This window comes from Balaenoptera acutorostrata, chromosome 5 (genome assembly GCF_949987535.1).
Source record: "Balaenoptera acutorostrata chromosome 5, mBalAcu1.1, whole genome shotgun sequence".
Classification (NCBI taxonomy): domain Eukaryota; kingdom Metazoa; phylum Chordata; class Mammalia; order Artiodactyla; family Balaenopteridae; genus Balaenoptera; species Balaenoptera acutorostrata.
Window position 1 is genome coordinate 33,119,964 of NC_080068.1, and position 25,258 is coordinate 33,145,221.

At 34.7% G+C, this 25,258-nt stretch overlaps 1 protein-coding gene across 4 annotated transcripts in view; it reads right to left on the reverse strand.

The window, feature by feature from the left end:
- The window catches only part of LRBA (LPS responsive beige-like anchor protein), a 751,667-nt gene that overhangs the window by 576,050 nt on the left and 150,359 nt on the right, over nucleotides 1–25,258 (reverse strand). For all 4 annotated transcript variants that reach the window (XM_057546722.1, XM_057546725.1, XM_057546723.1 and 1 more), the window contains exons 18-22: nucleotides 23,572–23,664; nucleotides 22,237–22,345; nucleotides 21,359–21,440; nucleotides 18,660–18,783; nucleotides 18,166–18,358 (exon numbers count right to left, since the gene is read on the reverse strand). In XM_057546722.1, the coding sequence (XP_057402705.1) occupies nucleotides 18,166–18,358; nucleotides 18,660–18,783; nucleotides 21,359–21,440; nucleotides 22,237–22,345; nucleotides 23,572–23,664 (601 nt within the window). The remainder of the gene's footprint in view (nucleotides 1–18,165; nucleotides 18,359–18,659; nucleotides 18,784–21,358; nucleotides 21,441–22,236; nucleotides 22,346–23,571; nucleotides 23,665–25,258) is intronic.

Consider the following 25,258-nt stretch of genomic DNA (forward strand, 5'->3'; position numbering starts at 1 on the left):
AGAAACAATAAGAACCCAGCACACAGAGAACTGTAGGTGATAAAGTCAAAGATGCAGCCATTGGCTAGATCATGATTATAGAGCAGTATAGACTATGTTAAAGACTGAATTTTATTCTGATACACATATGATGTATAATACAACAGCCTTATATAATGAGTTTAGTTTTGAATAATCATTGGGTTTGATTTTATTCAAATTCAGGATTTTTAAAATTTTTATTATAAAATATATCAATAAACATGAATATATACAATATATAGGTACAGGTTAAAGAGTAATTTTTTAATCCCATGTACCTATACCCACATCAAGAAACAGAACACTATTACTACCTCACAATTCCCCTATGTGCCCATCCCCAACTATGCTCCCAATCTCCCCACCCCTATCAAGAGGAAATCAGTATCCTGGCATTTCTATTAACTGTTTCCCACTTGTTTTTTAATAGTTTCCTACCTAAAAACTAAGAAACTAAGTATACCATAAACCTAGCTAGTTTTGTAAAAGAAAGGCCAATATCGCCACAACAAAGAATGGCTCCAAGTAGAAGACAAGCTACACAGAATCTGTGTATTGGAGCCGGCTCCAGCTTCTCTAAGAGGATATATAAGGCTATTTCTGGGAAGTCTATAGGCAAGGTCATTAGGAAACACTGGGAAATATACAGGATAAGAGAATCTATGAGGCCTAGTGGGGGCCAGGTAGTGTGTATTTGGCGTAAATAAGGTCCAAGAAGAAAACTATTTTATATTGTATTTTCCAATTGTAAGCTCACTATTCTACTCTCAGAAGCAGAACAAAGCAAACCACATTTCTGAGGGGTGAAGTGAGAATCTTCAGGTGATCCAGGCAGCAGGACTAGAGAGAACAGGAACTGATCACCACATGGTGAAGACAAGTAGTCATGGGAACGTGAGCCCATCTCATGTGGGTAATTTGTCCTCAGGCTTTAAAAAGATGTTACAAAGGCATCTGGCATTTCAATAATAATAGCTCTCCCTGTATCTGTATCTTAAGTCAAACTATTCCAGTTTAGATGGACTGTCATATGTCTGCTACATAGCTGCCATTCTGGGACCTCCCTTCACTACAGTCTTGGAGATCCCCTCCATCTCTCTCCTGTTTCCTATATCCCATATCTTCCTCTTTGTTTTATTCTCTCCTTTTGATGCAATATATCCTCCAGTGTCTGCTTGAAACTTTTGAGACCTAAAAGTAAATTTATTCTACCTTTATACTTAAAAGTCAGATAAAATTGTAGGTCAGAAAACATTTACCTTCAGAATATGAAAGGTATTTCTTCACTGCCTTCTTATTTCTGTGCTTACTGTTGGGAAGTCAGAGATCTTTCTGATTCCTGATCCTTCATACGACTTATTTTGTTCTTTTTCGTGAAATTTTATAAAGTCTTCTCTTTGTTCCTAGTGCTTTGAAATTCCACAATGATTCTTGCCACCGGTCTAGTTTGATCCACTGTGCTAAATATACCCACTGGGCCCTTGCAGTCTAGTAACAAATATCCGTTGGTTCTGGGAAATTTTCTTGAATACTTTATACCTTCTTCCCCTCTTTTTCCCCTGTTCTCCCTTTCCGGGATTTCTATTTTTTGAGATTGCTCTGATTGGTCCTCTAATTTTCTTACCATTTCTCTATTTTTCATCCCTTTGTCTTTTGGTTCTACTATCTGGGAGAGCTCCTCATCTAACTCTTAAACACGTTTTTCATTTCTCTTATGTGATTCTACACTAGTCACTTGAATTCTCTGCTGCTCATATTTTTCCTCTCTAAAATGGGTAGTACAAGGGTAAATACAAACCTAGAAATTTTCGTATTTTAAATTATCCCTGGTGCAAAAAGGGAAAGAAAACTCCCTCTCTCCTCTTTAGCATTTCCTTTAGAAAACCTGAAGTTGGAAATACTTTCTCTGGTAACTGGAGATGTATGTAAATCTTTTTAAAAGATAATAAGCCTTTCTAGTTTAGCATCCCTAGGATATCTTTCCTGGGGGCACTGGAGCCATTTCTCTCAAACATGAACATCAAGAATGATGGTGCCCTGTCTCCTGTCTCAGTGAGAGTTTAAGCCTATGTGCTTGGCTCCAAGATGTAACCTCTGAACATCCGAAAAACTACTCAGAACAATTCTGGATGATCACAGATATGTGGAAATAAGACTGAATCAATTACATTTAAATAATGAGGGCTTCCCTGGTGGCGCAGTGGTTGAGAATCTGCCTGCCAATGCAGGGTACACGGGTTCGAGCCCTGGTCTGGGAAGATCCCACATGCCGCGGAGCAACTGGGCCCGTGAGCCACAATTACTGAGCCTGCGCGTCTGGAGCCTGTGCTCCGCAACAATAGAGGCCACGATAGTGAGAGGCCCGCGCACCGCGATGAAGAGTGGCCCACGCTTGCCACAACTAGAGAAAGCCCTCGCACAGAAACGAAAACCCAACATAGCCATAAATAAATAAATTTTTAAAATAATGAAAGATGAGGACTTCCCTGGTGGCGCAGTGGTTAAGAATCCACCTGCCAATGCAGGGGACATGGGTTCGAGCCCTGGTCCGGGTAGATCCCACATGCCGCAGAGCAACTAAGCCCACGCACCACAACTACTGAGCCCACGTGCCACAGCTACTGAAGCCCACGTGCCCTAGAGCCTGGGCTCCACAACAAGAGAAGCCACCACAATGAGAAGCCCAAGCAGCACAACAAAGAGTAGCCCCCGCTCGCTGCAACTAGAGAAAGCCCGTGCGCAGCAACGAAGACCCAACACAGCCAAAAATAAAATAAATAAATAAATTTATAAATAATAATAATAATAATAATGAAAGATGAAACAGGGGCATTAAGTGTAAAGAATCACAAATGTTTTAACAATGTAAGTGTATTCTGAGCCAACATCACAAAGTACCAAGTTATAGAAACAGAACCATTGCAAATGTCTGGAAAAACATATAAGTAAAAATCAACAGTTTGACGTGGCAGAACGCAAATAAAAAAATAAAACTTTTAGTGATTGAAATTAAAAATAAATCTAAATAAACTGAGACATTGGATAATTAGTAGAGTAAGGATAACTTTTCATCCTATGATGACAAGACCAAGTGATACTCCTAATGTGAGGGGGGACTGCCACCTCCCTAGTTCAACTAATATAACTATCACAAAAGAAAGTTATCAGCAAAAACATTGCAATCCATTTCAAAACCAAGTATGCTCCAATACTAAAGCACTGTTTTGAAGAATGAATAAAACAGACTTGAAACTGAAGAGTTAAAACCTACATTACTGCCACTATAAAACTCATTCAGGATGTTAAAACAGTACAGTAAAATTTCAAAATCCTATGACTATGCCTGCCCAATGTATTTTTATGATGAATGTCAATCATCGTCCTAAAATGATGTAAAACAGGGATTTAATGGACATTTCCAAAACTTATGTCTATATACTACTATATATTTTTTTTATTATTAGGTAATAGGATACAAACTTAACAGAAAAAAAATGTGTAAAATGATGAGTCCTAAAAAATTCATTCACACTTTTATGTTAATGCTTTTATTAAGGTTACTAACGTAGTGGTATCATAGATACAAAAGTTTCATAATACCTTTCTGTAGCAATAGCATATAGTCAATTATAAAGAACTGATCTTTCCTGCTGGTTTATAAACAATCTGAGGAATTCCTCTTGGATTTTCATGTCCCCTTCAGGGCCAAAAGAAGATACATATTTTTGCTATCACAAACTCTCTCTTAAAGATTTGTTTCCATCATGCTCTTACTAGCATTCACGTAAGTTACAACTTCCATGACTGTCATCATAGCTAGTCTTTCAACCATTTGATAAGAGACCATTCATTCTAAAGGTGAAATATAAGTCTGTGTAATATATTTCTTTCTCAATTCTAACTACATTCATAACCAGCAGACAAACTTTCAACTGGCCATTTGAAAATAGGTTAAAAGATAGTATTTAACATTAATTTTTCAAGCACAAGAAGATGGTTTCTATAATACATATTTCAATTCAAAGCAATGTACAGTTTCATAAAGTACATTCCTAATGTGCCACAAGGAATATATTTCCTTTTGTGATAAACAGATTTGCAGTCAAATCTGTTCCAAAATAGTGCTTTGTCTTTCCTAAGCAGACCAACTCTTTCTTTTATAAATATGAATATTAGAAATGCTTTTACATTTTTGAAGTTGATTTTTAAATCTCCTTTTAACTTATTCCAATAGTCGAAAAGCTAAATGGCAACTGAGTAATTATCACTGTTGTTATTTTTTTTGATACCGTTCTCCTAAAGGTATTTGTGACTGATAATTCCTAATTAATTACCAGATACTGTTCTAAATTACTCAGCTAAAAGACTAGTTATTAATGATCACAATCATTAGATAGCTAATCTATAGCTGTTTGTAACGTTTGGAAAGTACTTCTATAAACTACTAAAGATACTTATGAGCTAGTAACTATAACATTTCTTCAGCCATTACTTTCAACTTAACTGACATTCAAATTTACTGATTAGGAGATAAAAGATGAATGCAATATATCAAGAGATTAACATTATTAATCCATGTATTAAAAAATTTAACCTGTAAAATTTAGACTGTTTTAAATGTTAGCAATGTTTAGGAACTGGCTTTCTTTTTGGAAGCAAATACATCTGTTTCATTGTATGTTATTTTCCTTTGGAAATAACAGCTGAATATGATATGCTAACTTCTAATTCTTAGGTTACCAAGTTTTCCACAGTTGATAAATAAGATATATTTTTCTTTGAAAATAGCTGAGGGACTTCCCTGGTGGCGCAGTGGATGGGACTCCGCGCTCCCAACGCAGGGGACCCGGGTTCAATCCCTGGTCAGAGAACTAGATCCCGCATGCGTGCTGCAACTAAGAGTTCGCATGCCACAACTAAGAAGCCCACCTGCCACAACTAAGACCCGGTGCAACCAAATAAATAAATATTAAAAAAAATAATAAAAATAAAAATAGCTGAATCTTCCCATATGGAATATCAATAAGCATAGCTCAAAATGATCACCACCACACAACAGGAGATCTTTTATAGAGACTCTGTTGCAACAGCTTACAACAATAATGGTATAAAAGATATAACAGTTAAAATCAAATTATAAATATTTATAAGCTTATACATATTTACTGATCTATTTTATGCAAAGTACCCTGGTTACAAATCTAAATGTTCTGGTCAAACCTAAGCACTTAAATGCTACCCTAATACGACCTGACTGGAGGGATATCAAGCATATCGCCTAGGTTATCCTGAGAAAACTGCCTAAAAGAATTAGTTATGAAAACAACATTATACATTTGATAACAAAGGACAAAAAGAAACAATCCCGTGAGGAAAACAAGTCACATGTGTAATAAGCACTATACACTCATCATGTAATAAGCTCAAAAACATTTTTTGAATAGGTAGTATACTTTGCATTCAGAACACGCTACCCCAAAATATGGTACATTGGCACACTATTTTAAGATGAAGGAATTTGAGAAACAGTTAGGTATAGAAAAGACTCTCTGACCTTTTCATCCTCCCTGAAGCAAATCATAGAAACACCAGGTTCTAGAAGGACTCATCTCCCCCTTCTCCCTGAAGCTTCTTAGTGAGAGGTGCCTATAGCCCAGAGGAAAAGAGCACCCTTATCTCAAAGACAGAAGTACACCAAGAGGAATCCGAATAAACAGGCCTTGATGATTTTCCCCCAGTTTACTACTCTTACTTCATACCCTTTGTCCTCCCACGCTTTGCCACGACTTTCCACCCTTCATCAAACCTAGTATAAGAACGCTCAGGCTTAACCGTTTCTTTGGGTCTTCACTTCCTTATGAAGACTCCCATTTCATGTAAAACATATTAAATAAATTCACATGCTTTTCTCCTAATAATCTCTCTTTGTTAGTTTAATTTTCATGTCCTGCCAGGGACCTTAAGACAGTCAAGGAAAAGTTTTTCTCCTCTACAATTCACATGATTTTTTTTTTCATTTATTTATTTTTATTTTTGGCTGCGTTGGGTCTTCGTTGCTGTGCGTGGGCTTTCTCTAGTTGCAGTGAGCGGGGACTACTCTTCATCAACGCAGTGTGCGGACTTCTTCTTGTGGTGGCTTCTCCTGTTGCAGAGAACAGGCTCTAGGCACACAGGCCCACTAGTTGTGGCATGCAGGCTCAGTAGTTGTGGCTCACAGGCTCTAGAGCTACAGGGTCAGTAGTTGTGGCGCACGGGCTTAGTTGCTCCGTGGCATGTGGGATCTTCCCAGACCAGGGCTCGAACCCGTGTCTCCTGCATTGGCAGGCGGATTCTTAACCACTGTGCCACCAGGGAAGTCCTACAATTCACATGATTTAAATATAAAACAGTATATAGTGTAAAAGTCTCCCTCCCACCATTGGTCCTCACCTGTACAATTCCCCAACAATCAGGTAATCAGTTATTAATTTCTTATGTATCTTTCCAGAGTATTTTTGTGCATATACATACAAATACAAATTCTCACTTTCCCACTTGTTTAACTCACTAATATCCACTATACACACTGTTCCACACTTTCTTTTGTCACTTAATATATCTTGGTGAACTATCTCAGGATAGTTTTAATTTACAGTCCCTTACGAAGTGTCTTTTCATAAATCTAAAGTACTTTTTACTTAGTTTTCTATGGGTTGTTTGATCATGTCTTTCATTCATTTTTCTATTAGTTTGTCTTTTTGTATCTATTTCTAGGAGCACTTTATATATTAGGAATGTTATCTTTGCTCTGGTCCTAAACAGTTTTCCCAAATTTGTCATTTGCCTTTTGACTTTTGCTTATGGTATTGTTTGGGTTTTGGTCACAAAGGATTTTGTATGTTTTAATGTAGTAAAAAAATTAGTCTTTTTTTTCTCTTTAATGGTTCTAGATTCTAAATTATACTTCGAAATTTCTTACACACTCCAAGGTTACAGAAGAATTATCTGTGTTTTCTTCAAGTACTTTTGTTTCTCCCTCCACCCCCATCACAGCCCATTTAATCGATCCATATGTTGAATTTCTTCGTACTCCAACTTTTTTTTCTCCCTAGGTGAATCCTCTATTATCCCAACAATATTTATGGAATACTTCAAGTTTTCCCTTTATAATATACTAAAGTCTTATATGGAACTTTGTATATTTCTGGACTTTCTCTTCTACTCCCCTGGTCAGCCTATCTCTTCATGTGTCAATACTACATTTTTTTAATTATTGACATTTGGTAATGTATTTTAGTATTCAGTAGAGTTAGTCCCCCTCACTGTTCTTTACAGAGTCTTCCTGGATATTTTTACTTGTTTATTTTGTCTTACATTTCCTTAATAATTAGCTTACTCTGTTTTTTCTCCACCAAAAGAAAAATGATTAATTAGTATTTTCTTGGGATTTCATTAACTTTATAAAATAACCTAAAGAAATGTTAAGTTATTATAACTTTATGATGTTCAGTCTTCCTATTCTAGGAAATATGTTTTTCCATTTGTTCATGCCTTTTGTGTGCCCTTTGGGAATGTTTTAAAGACTTTTTCAAGTAATTCAAAGTGTAATTTAGAGATATATACAAGATACTACTGGCAGTATACAGAAATTACTTAATTGTACCTAGAAATAAATGGAAGTACCAAGAAGATGCTGACATTTAAGTTTGGTCTTCATTAATGATTACTCATGGAGGAAACAAAAGGATTAAGAGCAAGGGGAGATGCCATGCAGAAGGAATTTAAGAAGGTATGTGTAAGAATGGAGGGTGAAAGAACATTGTTCACTTAAGACACTGAAGTTATTTGGTAAAGCAGTAACATTAAAGCATTTCTAGGAGTGATGAGCAATAAAAATAGCGTAAGCAGTGTCAACAGCAAGGAGGTCACGGACTACTAAAGGCTTTGTGATCCATAAGAAGGGATCAAAATTTTATCATACAGGTAAGGGCAAGCTTTATTTATTCACTGCTTAACAGGCAACTATGTGGGACTTCCCTGGTGGCGCAGTGGTTAAGAATCCACCTGCCGGGCTTCCCTGGTGGCGCAGTGGTTGAGAGTCTGCCTGCCAATGCAGGAGACACGGGTTCGGGCCCTGGTCTGGGAGGATCCCACATGCCACGGAGCGAATGGGCCCGTGAGCCACAATTGCTGAGCCTGCGCGTCTGGAGCCTGTGCTCCGCGACGAGAGTGGCCGCGATGGTGAGAGGCCCGCGCACCGTCATGAAGAGTGGCCCCCGCTTGCCACAACTGGAGAAGGCCCTCGCGCAGAAACGGAGATCCAACACAGCCATTAATAAATAAATAAAGCACACCTAGTATAGAGTAATTTTTTTAAAAAATGATTTAAAAAAAAAAAAAAGAATCCACCTGCCAATGTAGGGGACATGGGTTCTATCCCTGGTCCGGGAAGATCCCACATGCCGAGGAGCAACTAAGCCCGTGCGCCACAACTACTGAGCCTGCGCTCTAGAGCCCGCGAGCCACAACTACTGAAACCCATGTGCCTAGAGCCCGTGCTCTGTAACAAGAGAAGCCACTGCAATAAGCCCACGCACCACAACGAAGACCCAAGGCAGCCAAATAAATAAATAAAAATTCTTTTTAAAAGGCAACTATGTGATTTAACACAGACAAATTAAAAAATTATTTTCTAATGAATTTGACTTGTAAATCCTACTATTCCACTTATATGTAGCTTAAAATAAACCCACTACAAAAAAAAAATAATGAAAAACAAAAAATGGGACATACCTATATACAAACTGCCAAGGAAGGGGAAAAAACAAATTTAAAAGTAATACAATTGTATTTTTGTTTATATTGACCAACACTCTCTCCCGAACCAAATTTTAGTAAGGTTGCTCTGAATCCTCATCTCACCTGGGCCCTCTGTCCTCGTCAGACCTACAGCTCTGAGTTTCAGCAAGAATCCTAGGTCACTTTAGAGAGAATCCCCCATCCTCAATATCTGTTCACACTGACATCTGATCAGTTCCTCACTGCCCACCATCTCCCAGGTGATATCTAATCAGCCTGGCCTGTCTTCAGCAAGAGTCCTGTTGAAGTCCGGTTAACCAGAATCTCCCCCACCCCACGTTTCCTCTTATTAAATTTCCATCTACTGAAGCCCTTCCCCCCATTCCTACCTTGCTCCGTGGCTATAAAATCCCCATTTCTCCTTGTTGTATTCAGAATTAAGACAATCTCTACACTCACGTCTTTTTTCCCCCTATTACAAGAGTTCCTGAATAAAATCTAATTTTACTGCTTTAACTATTGTCTGAGTCTGGTTCTCTTCAACTACATTTTAAATTAATTTCAATATATTTTTTTTTAAATTACCTCCACTAATTTTTCTGAACAGAGTTTTAGAGAAATCCAGAATATGATAAGCAAATTAATTCACTCAATTATTTCTTCCCAGAATTTTAAGTGGTCTGATATTCAGATGTTACATCAAAGTTGCAACTTTTGGTCTGAAGCTCACCTCTTTTAGTAAGCAATGCTAGTAAATATAAAAACAAACTTTACTCTTTCATAAAATGATTTTTGAACGACACTTCCTTATTAACACCAAGTGAGGATGCAATTTAAAGAAAAGCCTTCCAACCAACTTAGTATTCTCTTAATCTCTATAAATAATACTAACACATGGAAACATTCTAGAATTAATTTAAAAGAAATTTACTTAAAGAAATATTCTTCCCTCCAACTTCTTTAAAGTATGAAAATGTCCATCTAATCAATAATTGTTCCCTATTCCACAACATGCCTAAAAATATACATGTAATAAATACTACGTTAAGCTCATTTTGATGGGCAATACGAGATATGTTTTTAAATACTTCCACAACAGCTGAGATATACAGAATGCTTACTGTATACTATTTTAAGCATCTGGCATATATTGAGACAATCTTCAGAGCAACCCTAAAAAGACAGGTAGTATAACCCTCATTTTATATGCATGAAGAGAGGAAGCATAGCGACATAAAATAATATCACACAGCTACTAACGTACTAATCTTTTCTTTTTTACAAAGATTAATCTTGACCAATTTTATTTTCGTAAGAACAATCCAGACAGGTACTCTCCTGCAAAGCTAGAATATAAATTCACACACAAGTTTTTAGATAGCAACTTAGCAATACCTACTAAAACTTTTAAAAACATGTGCAGACTCCTTCTTCTCGAATTTTAGGAATTTATCCTACAAAATAAGAGACAGTTATATAGGAGCAGGTTCATCACTGCTCAAAAACAAGGGAAAATTAAACTATAGTGCATATGCAATACACTATAATACAACTCAGTAGATTTTTAAAATATCACCTCCACCAATTTTTCCAAATAAACTTTTGGAGAACGCCAGAATATGAAAAGTAAACTTGAATCATTTACTCAATCATTCCTTCCTCGAATTACATGTGGTCTGATAGCATTCAGATGTTACATCAAAGCTGCAGCTTTTGCTCTTAACTTTACTTCTCCATAATATTATGCAATATACATATACCTAATAATATGCAGCCATTAAATTCATGTAAGAAGTATATCATTAATTAAAAGAGTACTGTAAAATATCATAAGGATGATAGTTTTATAAGAAAATAATTATATGTATGTGTATATTTATATACAGAACAGAAGACTGGAAAGTCTTGCATCAAAATATTAAGTCATGCACAGGTGACTGGATAAGAGGTGATTTCTGGATTTTGTGTGTATACATTTGTAGTAGGTTCCACATTTCCTACAATGAGCACATATTATTGTAAAAATTAAAAAACAATAAATACTATTTGTTTAAAAAATTTGAAGCCAACGAATACTGTAGCAATTAAGTATAAAATACTGACAATCCATGAAATATGAAAATTTTATAACTCTTGAAATTTCTTAAAAGAATACGTAGCTTTTAATTTTATTACATAGACACCATAAACTCACACATACAACCACATGCATGTTTATATTTGCCAGTTTATAGCTTGTGATTTTTAAAAATACTTTTAAGAAACCACTTACAGAATTCTAACAAAACTGATTTCCACATGCTTTTTACCCAACCTAAACTGTACTTTCTTCTTATATAAAATGACTGACATTTATGTTTAAGCCATTTCATCAGACTGTTAACAGCAAATAAAATCTAAAGATAATTTAAATAATCCAAGATAGCTAAATACTTTACCCCAAATTTATCATCTGGGGAAAAAAATCTAAGTCATATTATATCTTTAAGTCAAGTGAAAAAAACTTTTACTTGTTGATTATTTTAAGTCATAGATCGATTCTACCTTGGCAATACAGGCCGCCTAGACAAAACACAGTTTTAGTTTTATCTGTTTAGAAAAAAATGTTTTTTGGACAGTTCTTACAATTCAGAATATATTAAATGCCTTAATCTAAATTTCATTTAAAGAGTAGAAGCATTTTAGCGTACCAAGTGAAAACAGTGTTATTTAATTACTCAAGATAATGTTCAATTTGAAGCATTAAAAAAAGGTAAAGAAAAAGAGGAATAATAAAAACCTAGAAAACACACAAAGTACAGTTACACTAGAAGAGCCCATTACTGCTTCTAAAACCTAGTTCAGCTGTTGGAGGAGAGGGATACAGTGACAAACAGCTTCCCTGCTACAAAGGTGGCAGGATATCTATCAAACTGGACAATAAAATTGCAATTGAGTTTCTTTGGCTTTTTACAGCAGCTACATGTATCCTATGTAACTCTGCAAAAGCTATCCAATTCTGCAATGTTAGTGTTTACACACCAGTTCTTTATGAGGGACCATGTTATAAATTTGTGATACTAAGATTTTAAATGACTGCAAAAAGGAAAAAATATACATTACGTCAGTATTATATGCATTAACATATTTGTAAACCTTTAGAATTAATATCTTCAGAGAAAAAAATTTGGTTCCAATAATTTCAGCAGAACTTTTAACAGCATGCTACAAATTGTTCACCTACTTACTGAATCACTTCAGCTCCATCCTAAACTTTATTAAATATTGATTTGAAGAGCTTTAGACTGTAAGTTTTCCATTTTACTTTAAAAACAGGTATCAAGATACTAAAATTCAAAAAAAATTAACATAGCTGCATTCAAATTACTTTATATAAACTTCATTAAAGAGAAAAAAAGCTTTTTAATCAATGAAGAAAATTCATACAAGAGAAATAAAACTGAAAGACATTTATGAAACATTAAAATTAAAGGTGAAAATCACAAGAAGCAACTTGTAACTTTAACTTTTTCTTTTCCCCCTCATAGAGTAACGTAAAGCTTTAGCACTTATTCTTTAAAGTATACTTTAACAGCAAAAAGGGACAGGTGCAGTTTTACTCAGACAAAATGCTCTACAATGAACTTAATCAGTGTTTACTCCATTTTATAACTGTAATCCTAAAACTTGAGTCAAAGACTGGTTCTTGGCTCAAAGTAGGCAAAAGAAGCCTCTCCGTAAAGTAACTATTTTCCTTGCAAAGGTTTTAAGATCTGTTTAAAGCCCTAAGTCACTGGAGTAAAGAAAAATATGAACTAATTTTATATATATATAAATACACACAGAAAACTTTAAGCCTGTTTTGGGTTTGTTGTGTATAAATTTGAGTCTAAAAAATACTGATTTCAGATACTTCATAAGAAAAGTAGTTTATATTTCTTCCTTTAACATTTTCTGTGCCTTAAAATATGCTCCCAGAAAGAAAAAATACATTTTCCTTTATCATAAAAAATGTATTAAGGGGTCATAACTGGGGTCCATATTTAATTTACATAGAATTCTTCTATCTTCATTATGCTTTCTAAAGAGTATATTATTATTAGCATCTTAGTGTGAAAGTGGGAAGGGGATAATTTTATAAAAGTCAAAATAGTTTTCCCTGTACAATCTGAGGGGCCCTCAAATTTTAGAGTGCATAAGAAGGACTTATTTTAAAATGCAGATTTCTAGGAACATACCACGAGATTCAGATTAAGATTCTGAGGTGGGGTCCAAGAAACTATAAGATGTACATCCCAAGTTCCTCTGATGAGATGATCCCTAAAACATACTGTGTGTGATTCTGACATAGACTCAGATAGACATAGACATAGATTCTGACGTAAGTAATTTAAAGACAGCTGCTACGGCTATTTCCTGGATCGTGGATAAGAGAAGACTGAGGCGCTAAGGCACACACAGGGTGGCAAGGCGCCACATGACAGTGGAACCAAACAGCCCTAAACAATGATGGTGTGGTTCTTCCTCCTCCTTCCTGAAACAAATATTTAACATGCAACTGCCAAGCACTCAGCACTATGCACAGCTCCGGGAGATATGACGAAGTATAAAACCCTTCATCCCTGCTGAGAGCTTACAATTCACAGCCACTTTTGACCAACAATATAATATGAGAGCTATTACAGGATCATACTTGCTTAAATAAATACTAGTCTACATTTCCTATATGACACATTACTGCTCTTCTTCATGTACTTTACACTCCCCCAAGCAAACCAAACAATTCCACATGCTTTTCCCTCAGTGACATCATCTACGCACCTCTGCTTATGCCAATTCCTCCCCCAGTGATTCTCATCACCCCAGTCTCTACGTACCCAAATCTTATTTATTACCCTTCAAGGTTGTAGTCAAATGACATCCATTCTACAAACCTCTCAAAGGCCCTCTCCTTTCACTGTGAATCTCTCTTCTAGGACACTTATTCCTTCCTGCCCTGTCTTCCAGTACATGTATTATCTCCCATATTAGAAAGTAACTTCTTTCAGGATAAGATCTGTTCCTGATTCATCTTTCTATCTTTCGTAGTAAACCTGAAGGTACTCAACTAGAAGAAGACAGGAAAAACAAAAGGGAGGAGTGTTAAGAACAAAAAGAGGAAACATAAGGGTAGAAAGGGGAAGAAAAGAGGTGGGCAACTGGAGTAAGACCTAGACACAGAGTGACTGAAAATGAGTAAGAGAGCCCATGGAGGGTCTGACCAACAGACAGTGGGGGCGGGGTGGGGGGGAGCAGAGAAAAAACAAATATAAACAGAGAAAAAGAAGAGGTTGGGGAGGGGTGGGGAGAGAGAAGATAGGGGGTACAGAAAGGGGTGGAGGAGGGAAAAACGAAGAAAGAGAAGGAAAGGGATGGGAAAGAAGGAGATGGTGGCTAAAAGAAGAAAAAGAGAAATAAGCAAAGAGGGAGCAAGCCAGCTAGGCAGTGATAGAGGGTAGCACAGACTGCACCAGATACCCACAGTCAATGACAATGCAGGGGGTTGGGTGGTGATTAGCTGGAGATTGGGAAGAGGGAGAAGGTAGGGGGAAGAGAGGGAGTGAGGAAGTGGGAGGAGAGAGGGTAGGGGAGAAGGAGAGAGAGGAGAGAGAAGGGGGGTATTAAAACCTTTGCCTTTGAGCACCTGAATTATTCATAGCAGTGAAAATGAATGAAGCAAAGCTATATGTAACAATAAAAAAGAATCTTAGAGACAAAAGGTTTGATGAGAAAAAATAAGTAACACAAGAGTTCACACAGTATGACGTCCCTCTCATAAAATAACAGAAACAGGTAAAATGAGAGGTTATATTATTTAGGAATACATTTTTTTAACTTTTTCAAGAAGGGAATAATAAACACTAATGCAAAATGGTGATTAGATTTGGGGTGAAGAGGGTGGGTGTTAGAAAAGGAGAACCTTTTTTAAGTTGGGTAGTCACATAGTTTCCTTTATAACACTTCATAGCATATATGCCATGCAAATTATTTTGGATGTAATTAATTCTTCATTTTAAAAGCTGTATGTATAACAAACATGAAGTGACTAGGGCCTTAACTAGTATGCTGGCAGTAAGAATGAGAACAAAAGAATTAACAGGAGGAATGATAGAACTGTAACAAAGGAAAATAGTCATTTAGTTCTATTTTCTGTGATTTCACTCATTAACTCCTAACTTCAGATATACACATATATTACCACATTTACCATTTTTAGATTAGACATCGATGGTTAAGAAAAGTTTAGAAACTTCTCTGAGTTTACACAACTAAAAATTACTATAAATCAGAATTCAAACCCAGGACTATCCTGTCTCCAAAGCCCATGTTCTCTTTATTACTTACACAAATAGACTGATGACTGGATATAATATTTAGCCATAAATGCTCAATAGCTCAAAGGTGCCTGAGATTTCTCCAAGTCCGACTCTTTTGTTTTGTGGATGAGACTAGGCTATTGGACCTAAATAGCCTATGATTTCAGCAGTTCTCAAGCATTTTAGTCTCAGGATCCAAAGTACTGGTACCTCCCAAAAATCTTTATTTATATGGGGTATGTCTATTACTAGTTACCATATTAGAAATTAAAACTATGAAATTTTACAAATATTAATTCATTTCAAAAAAGCAATAAACCCAGTATATGTTAATATAAACAACATAGTTTTTGAAAAATGACTTTTTCAAAACAAAAATAATAATAATAATGAGAAGAATGCTATTATTTCATATTTTTACAAATCTCTTTCAGTTCTGGTTTAATAGAAGATGGCTACACTCTAATATCTGCTTTTGTATTCAATCTGTTGTATTATACTGTTTTGGTTGCAGTACATGAAAAAAATCCATCCTCTAACTAGATATGTGGCTGGAAAAGGAGGACCTCACCACTCCCTGAAATGGTCTCCTGGGCTCCCAAGGTCTTCAGGCTGTACTTCAAGAATTACTGATCTAAAGGTTACATTCCTTTAGCCATTCTTCCTAAGGACAGGACAAACTGGAGTGCATATAAAAGTGTTGAATTAACATAGAATGTGTAGAAAATTTTTTAAATCTAATTTATATGGGCACTTCCTTAACTGAGAATTCTCCCAGATATACCTGAAGCCCAATCCAAATTACGTGAAACCAAAACTCAACCATTTTTCTCATTATCTCTTGTAAAGGGAAAAATAATACTAGCAGAAAATCAGTCCAGACTGCAATAGCCCACTACAACCGAAACCAGAATAACTGGGCATCAGCACAAAGTAAAATAAGTTAGACAAGAGGTGGCAAAGTATTTCTGTAAAGTGCCAAATAGTAAATATTTTAGGCTTGGGAGCCAAAGAGTCTCTGTCACAAATACTCAATGCTTTTAACGTGAAAGCAGTCTTAGAAAATACATAAATAAATACAGGTGGCTGTATTTCAATAAAAATTTATTTACAGAAACAGGCCAGGCCAGATTTGGCCCTCAGGCCATGCTTGGCTGAACCCTGCCTTAGAATAAACTGGTCAGCTTAAAAATGTAGTGACTAAAACAAAGCCATTTTATAAAATCACATCTTTGCCTCATTTAGTACTGGATTATTCTCAAACATAAATCTGTAGAGTAATATCTTCCAATCTAAGATATCTTTGTAAATCCTTTTGATAGTAACACACCTTCCTCTCACTGAAGGAGGAAGAAGAATGAATAACTCTTAAGTACTTACAAATAGCTAAAAGTTATTCAAATACCCAAAAACATATATTTAGGAAATGACAATATATTCCAATAGAATGGCAAAATATTCCAGAGTAATAACTATGATAGTCAATAAAGCATTTAAAGATATACCAAATTTATCAATTCTGTTCTTTATCCTTCTAGTCAATTTATAATTAATATTAATATTTATTTGTTAACTATATTCCTTCTGTGTATATATAGAAAGAGTTCTTAAACAAGATGTAAAAACCATAAACCATAATAGAAACTAATAAATTTTACTACATTAATTACTTGAAATGTAAAATTTCCTCAGAAGACACAAACATAAAACTCCAAACATAAACAGACAAGCAACAAATTGACAGAAGACATTCATAAACAATATAGGTAGCAAAGGATTAAGACCAAGAATACATGAAGAACTCCCACAAAACAACAAAAAATGAAAATTAATATTATGGAAACACAGCATTTAAAATTCATCAAATTTGCAAATTTTTTTAAACTCTAGCCATAACAAGTGATAAGGTGATATGAAGCCATGAGAATTTATACATTGCTGGCAAGAATGTAAACTGATATACCACTTTGGAAAAGGAATTGTATTACCTTGTAATGTTTAACATCTGCACCCTACAAATCATCAATTCCACTTCTAGGAACATGTAGGGAGAGAAACTTCCCAATATATACAAAACGCATCAAAAATGCTCATCAACTGGTAAGCAGATAAAGTCATACCATGGAATACATACAATTGAGAAAATTGACCAACTACATTGGTCAGTATGGATGAATCTCAAACAATGATAAGTAAAAACAGAAAGTTGCAGGAAAATGCATTTAATACAATACCATTCATATTAAGTATACACATGAAAAATAAAATTCTTTAGTGTGTTGTCTGTGTGTCTGTGTGTTTGTATAGTTAAAACATAAATAAGACATAGAAATAATGAAAACACCAAATTCAGGTGAGTGGAAGAAGAGAGAGGGGTTGAAAATGGTAGACAAAGCAGTTGGGATAGGGAACCCAATTCCATAAACACTGGTAGGTACATTATTCCTTATACCTTTTTGTATGTCTAGGACATTTCATTAATATTTTTAAACAAAAGCTATACATAAATAACTAACTAACACTGGCTTAAGTTTAAAAAAAGAGAGATTAGTGATTCTTCCAAACCAGTTCTTTAACTGACTGCAACATGAGCAAAGGCAAAATTAACCAGAGCTTTTTCTGTTTAGTCAACCACCTTATACTACTAAAATAACTTCTCATCTTTGAATATTGTGCGCCACCTTGTGTTCAAAAAGCTTCAAAATACTACAAATTTCAGAGAACCATATCTTGAAAATGGCTACTTGAAAATATAAATTCCTTCATGCTGTGTTATAAGGTTTCACTTTATCAACTTAAGCACGCATGAAAATGACATTTGGAAAAAAACTATTTTGATAGAGAAGAAGTTGGAAATACTTTATATTTCTTTTTAGTTATTCCCTTTTTTAGTTGTTCACTTCACTTCATTTCCAGAGAATAATCTGCCTTTTTTCCTTGATTTTAAGTGTATAAAATTTTGTTGAAGAATAAAACTCAAAATTACAGACATTTAAAATGCTAAAATACACTTTCATTTTTAAAAACTTACCTTTGAATGTGTGATTGATAAGGTGTCTACCCACACACGCCAGCCACCCCACTCATATTTGATTGCATGGTAAAGTAGGATTCGGAATATGGCATATACCATTTCTGTTATCTTTTGCTCATCTGAATTCTTAGGATTAAAATAGCAGAGAGAAAGCATCCACTCTTGCCACACAGAACACTGTAGCAAGCTCCTGAAAATTGTAAGAGGACTTGGAATTACTTTAAAAAATAAATCACCTGAAAGAATTCTAAAAAAGTAAAAGTTTAAAACAAAATAAACAAAACAACCAGCTTTATTATGCATTGAAAACAATTAAACAATGTGGTATTGAAAGCTCAATTAACTGTATGGTACATTACTTGTATACCTTAATGAAAAAAGCATACAGAAAATTCATTTCATGGGATTTAAAGCAATTTTTCTTAGAAAAAATGGGCTTATTCAAATCTAGACTTCAATATTGCAAATAAATGCTTTCTGATCCTGCTTACCTTCTATTTTCTCTGCTGTTATTAAAAAGTTTAATCATGTCAGAAAGAAAGGCTCTGCGAACTTCCATGCTCTCTGGGCACTGGGGAGAATTTCGAAGTAGGGTTGCAATTACTTTTAGTATCTCTGTAAGACAATTCATAAACTTGTAAAAAAACAAAACATTACAAAAAATTCATAATGTAATATCATCAGTATATTTCAATTTCTTTCATTTCCCTGACATAAATGTCTACTGAAAACATCCTCTTCTATGTTATAAAAAAAATCATCTGCAGCCAAGACTGACAATACATAGAAAACATCCATAAACAAGAAAGGGATTTTTTAATTTCGTCATTAGAATGTATAAAGCTAAATTTTAAAAGGTTATAATAAATCAAATTAAATTATAAACGATTAAATGATGGTAAAATTACAGACACCTCTCCCTTATCTCTCTGCCAGTTAGTAAAACTGACCTTAAAAATATATGTATATAATCAAAATCTCAGAAAAAAGAGAATAAATTCTCAGCTTCTTCAACAAAATATATACTATGCACATACTCTTTCCTTTATCATTGTGAATTTTAAAAGCTATCAAGATTTGCTTCCATAATTCTAAATCTAAAATTAGATACAAAAAAACAAAAGGAAATTAAAACCTATTTAACACCCTGAACAAATAAAACTGCTACCGTAATGGTCTTAAATATAATGCTGTATAAATTTCTAGTACTAACTTTAAGAAACGAAATTCTTTTAATACTGAGATACGGAACTTTAAGGAAACAAAAACAGCTATAACCCTGAATTTAAAATTAAATAATATGTCAAAGTTTTACCCAATCAAAAATTGAGTAATTCTAAACCAGCATTTTGCCAAGGTTTTTGGTGATTCTGAAGCACCAAGTTCAAAATATCAGATATGAAGTTACTTTATCATAAATTTAATGATATTTTAGGAGCAATTTCTGAATTCTTCTAATGACAAATTCAAATTTTCTCTACCTGCACAATGATTACAAAGATGATAATCATAACAATGATAATGATGATAATAATAGCCACTAATTTTGAGGATATACTATTGTGAGACACAATATTTAAGAAAATACAGGTATTAATACATTTAATCCTTATACAATGATAGGTTGATACTATTATTATCCCCATTTTAGAGACAAGAAAACTAAGGAACACCTAAATTAATTAATTTACCCAAAAATCACATAACTATTAAGACACGTAGACAAGATTGAAAAGCTAGACGTCCTATGTTTTTAAACACCACATTACACTGCCTACCTTTCCTGCCAGTATATTACATAGATAATATATTTTAAAATTCTTACTTTAATAAGTCATTTTCCCATAGCTACATAAAATATATTTTATATTATATATATAAAATCAAGGTATTTTCGGGACTTCCCTGGTGGTCCAGCAGTTAAGACTCTGCACTGCCAATGCAGGGGGCCTGGGTTCGATCCCTGATCAGGGAACTAGATCCTGCATGCCACAACTAAAAGATGCCACATGCCGCAACTAAAGATGCCACATGCCAACTAAAAGATTCCACACGCCGCAATGAAGATCCCGTGTGTTGCAACTAAGACTCGGTTGCCGCCAAATAAATAAATAAATATTTTTAAAATAATAAAATAAAATAAAGGTATTTTCCTTTTTTACTCTCTAAAATAATGACATCACATCTCCCTAAAGGCTGAGAAAAATTAACCATGTGACATGTGTTTTTAAAATTAGTACTGAAATAGAGTACCGCAAACATGACCATAACTCACCACACAAAAAGTAATCAAATTCTGAAACTCTACAAATCAGTTATTTTAATATCAATAATCTTAAAAAGCAAGATGAGAAATGTACACGTTTTATAAGTGCTTAAGAACTCTAAATATCAAAAGAAAAGACTGTTAACCAAGACTAAGTGCATAAACAATAAAGAAGATGGAAATTTTTCAATTCCAAACTTGGTATTCTTAACTTGACAGTAATTTAAGATGAAAGCTACCTCATGGTCCATGTAACTTAGCCTGACATCACTAAATAGTGCAATCAAAACTTTACCAAAAATCTGAACATATATTAAAAAACCAAGATCTTATGCATATAATTCTTCAAAACCTCTATATAAACATTTCCACATAACCTAAAGTCAATGTGACGTTATATTCAACATCAAACACAAATAAAACTAGTATTATATTAATGGCTATAATGAAATATTATTTGAACAATGTGTTTTCAACAATACCAACTTCAGGTTCTTCAGTGACTTTCCTTTTTAGTAGCAAAATCTACTTATAAAAGTATAAAAAGGAAGGGAGTGGGAGAAATGGGAGAAGGTGCTCAAAGAGTACAAACTTCCAGTTATAAGGTGAATAAGCTCTGTGTATGTAATGTATAACCTGGAGACCACGGTCAACTATACCGTATTATGTATCTGAAAGGTGCTAAGGGAGTCGATCTTAAAAGTTTTCACTACACGTAACACAAAAAAAATTATAACTGTGTGAAGTGATGGATGTGTTAACTAACCTTACTGTGGTAATCACTTCACAACATATACATATATCAAGTCATTAGATTGTACACCTTAAAAGTACACAATGTTCTATGTCAATTATATTACAATAAAGGTGGAAAAACAAAAAGCAAATATCAAAAAAATAAATAAAAGTATGTTAAATACATACGAGGATTTTGTATCTTAACTGAAGAATCAGGATCTGGATGCTGTTTATGTATCACCTGAGTACAAATCTGTTCTATAAGAATCTACAGAAGTGAAACAATAGATTGTATTAGCATAATCACTGTATTACCATCACTATTTATGAACTTTAAGCACAACACTAAACAACATTAAGTATACAGTCCAGTATTGTCATGCTAAATATCTCTTGCATTATATGGAATAAATAATTTCAACACTATAACTCTACTTTTACTGGATTATAAAATGAGACATCGGGACATCCCTGGTGGCACAGTGCTTAAAAATCTGCCTGCCAACGCAGGGGACACCGGTTCGAGCCCTGGGCTGGGAAGATCCCACATGCTGAGGTGCAACTAAGCCCATGCACCACAACTACTGAGCCTGCACTCTAGAGCCCATGAGCCACAACTACTGAGCCCACGCGCCACAACTACTGAAGCCCACACACCTAGACCCCATGCTCCGCAACAAGAGAAGCCACTGCAGTGAGAAGGCTGTGCACCGCAACAAAGAGTAGCCCCCGCTCGCTGCAACTAGAGACAGCCCACATGCAGCAACGAAGACCCAACGCAGCCATAAATAAATAAATAAATAAATAAATAAATATTTTTTTAAAAAAGAGAGACATCAAACAGTCAATACAATGGAGAAAATACTTAAACAGAGATGTCCACACTGCTTAGAAATTCACCGAATAATAGATTTATTACGATGCAGCCACATTTCCTTTATATAACTACTTTCAAAATTGTACATCAAACCTAAATGATCTTATTTCATCTAGACACTACCAACTCAGTTATACAGGTATTTTCATAAGAAATTAGGAAGGTTAAATTCTAACTACATTCCTACCTCAAATAGGACATTATATGTGGTCATTGTGATTAAATTTGTCTGAAGCATGAGTCTTTCAGCTAGCAATGAAAACAATCCATGTCCAAGCATGACTTCAGCTTTTCTTCTGCAATTACATAGAAAAAAGAAAATCAAATGCAGAGTTTTATTATTCACTATTTAGTATGCATGCTGATGAAGGAGACACATAAATGTTTTTCGCATTATTAACAAATTCCAACTCAATAATGCCCCCAATTTTCTTAGACCTAGAACTTATAAGGCCACAAAATCTTTAATAGAGAAATACAAAACAACAAATATATAGGCACAATTAAAGTTTTAAAAAAATATGACTGGCTATGCCACAGCACAGCAAAAACTGTCACCAAAATCTTCAAAACAATTATTTATTAACTAGCTGTTTCTCTCCATTAGCCATGAGCTAAGCTCTACCATAAATAATAATCTAAAGACGACGAAGTAAAGTAGAAAAACAATGTGGAAGAAAAGGTAGAAGACATGCAAGAGAATTTTTAAATGAATACTGTGAAGATAAATATATCAATACTAAAATTAAACTTCCAAGCAAAACTTTAGAAACTGAAGGATCACAAACTTAATTCTACCCCTGGGTTTATCAAATGTTTTCTGCAAATGGCTGGATACTATATATTTTAGGTTTTGTGGACCATATGTTCTCTGTAGCAACAAATCAACACTGCTGTTATAATGTATCAACAGCCATAGATAACAAGCAAATAAATGATTGTGGCTGTGTTCCAATGAAACTTTATTTACAGTCAGCCAGCTGGATTCAAAATAAAGATTACAAGTTTACCAATACTTTTCTACCACCAAAATTGTTCATTTTGGACAAACTTGGTGGTGTTCATTTCTGGTATAAGGAACAATAGGTAGGACATGAATATCTGCATTCAGCTAAGACAAAAGGAAACATGGGAGTTTCAGTTTTTAGTTATACATATAGCAGAATACAGTATGTGATAAATAACCAGGTTACTATGTTAGCTTTACAGTATAAAGCAAATAATGATCAAGCCACCTGAAATGAAGTCCCTACCTAGATTTACCTAGAATTCAACTTATACAAATGTATTCTTGCAATAAACAAAAAAAAGGGAAAATTTAAATAAAAACATAAACAATATACTCCTGTTCCCTACTTTATTTTTAACATGTAGAAATGGGATTAAATTTATATAGCATTTTATGAATAAAAATAAATAAAAGATAGACTAGAGGAACCGCAGAACGTAAATACTATTCCCAAGATTTATAAAATAAATATGTAATATACAACAGTCCATTTTAGATTTCATGCATACTCACTTTGGGGCCAGGTGTTTTAAAAAATAGCCCATTGCCTTGAGAGCTTGTACTCTGATTCCTTCACTTGTTGATGCCATAAGTTTATAGATAACTCTGAATAAATAAAAATTAAAAACAAATTACTATGAGTATATATTTCAAAAGTAAATACCTAAGATATACTCGTGTATATTTTTTCATATAGTCACATAATTTTAAACCTAACTTCAAGTAAGATATGGGTGAATTTAATATACATTTCTGACATTTAAAAACTTGTTTATCAACTACATGTTGTCTTCAAGAAACCCACTTTAAATATAGACACATATAGATAAAAAGTAAATGAATGGAGAAAAATATACCATGTTAATTTAACACTAATCAAAAAGCAAGAGCAGCTATATTAATTTCAGACAGAGAAGACTTCAAAGTAAGGAAAGTTATCAGGGATAAAGATGGGCATTACATCATGATAAAGGGGTCAATTTGCCAATATGACATAACAATCCTTAACATGTATGCACCTAACTATAGAGCCTAAAACTGTGTGGCAAAAACTGACAGAACTGCAAGGAGAAACAGATGAATCTATTATCATAGTTGGAGATTGCAAAACTCCCTTCTCAAAAATGGACAGATCCAGCAGGCAGAAAATCAGTAAGGACATAGTTAACCTCAAAAATAACCACCAATTGGGCATCCCTGGTGGCGCAGTGGTTGAGAATCTGCCTGCTAATGCAGGGGACATGGGTTCTAGCCCTGGTCTGGGAAGATCCCACATGCCACGGAGCAACTGGGCCCGTGAGCCACAACTACTGAGCCTGCGTGTCTGGAGCCTGTGCTCCGCAACAAGAGAGGCCACGACAGTGAGAGGCCCACACACAGGGATGAAGGGTGGCCCCCGCTCACCGCAACTAAAGAAAGCCCTCACACATAAACGAAGACCCAACACAGCCAAAAATAAATAAAAATAAATAAATAAATAAATAAATAAATAAATAAATAAATAAATTTATTTAAAAAAAGATTGCAAATTAAAAAAAAAAATCTCTGGGATGTTGCAAAAGCAGTGCTTACAGGAAAATTTATAGCACTGAATGCATATATTAGAAAAGAAGAAAGATCTGAAATCAATAACATAAGTTTTCACTCTAGAACACCTGGAAGAGAAAATTCAATTCAAAGTAAGCAGGAGAAAAATAATAAGTATTAGAGTAGAAATCAATAAAATAGAAAATAAAAAATCAATAGAGGGCTTCCCTGGTGGTGCAGTGGTTAAGAATCTGCCTGCCAATGCAGGGGACACGGGTTCGAGCCCTGGTCTGGGAAAATCCCACATGCTGCAGAGCAGCTGGGCCCGTGAGCCACAATTACTGAGCCTGCGTGTCTGGAGCCTGTGCTCCGCAACAAGAGAGGCCACGATAGTGAGAGGCCCACGCACCGCGATGAAGAGCGGCCCCCACTTGCCACAACTAGAGAAAGCCCTCGCACAGAAACGAAGACCCAACACAGCCATTAATAAATAAATTTTTTGAGAAAATCAACAAAACCAAAAGCTGCTTCTTCAAAAAGATCAATAAAATCAGTAAGCTTCTATCCAAGCTAAGAAAAAAGAGAAAGGATGTAATTTACTAATATCAGAAATGAAAGCAGGGCTATCCCTACAGAATATTAGTGCTACTGATGCTACCTGACTTCAAGACTT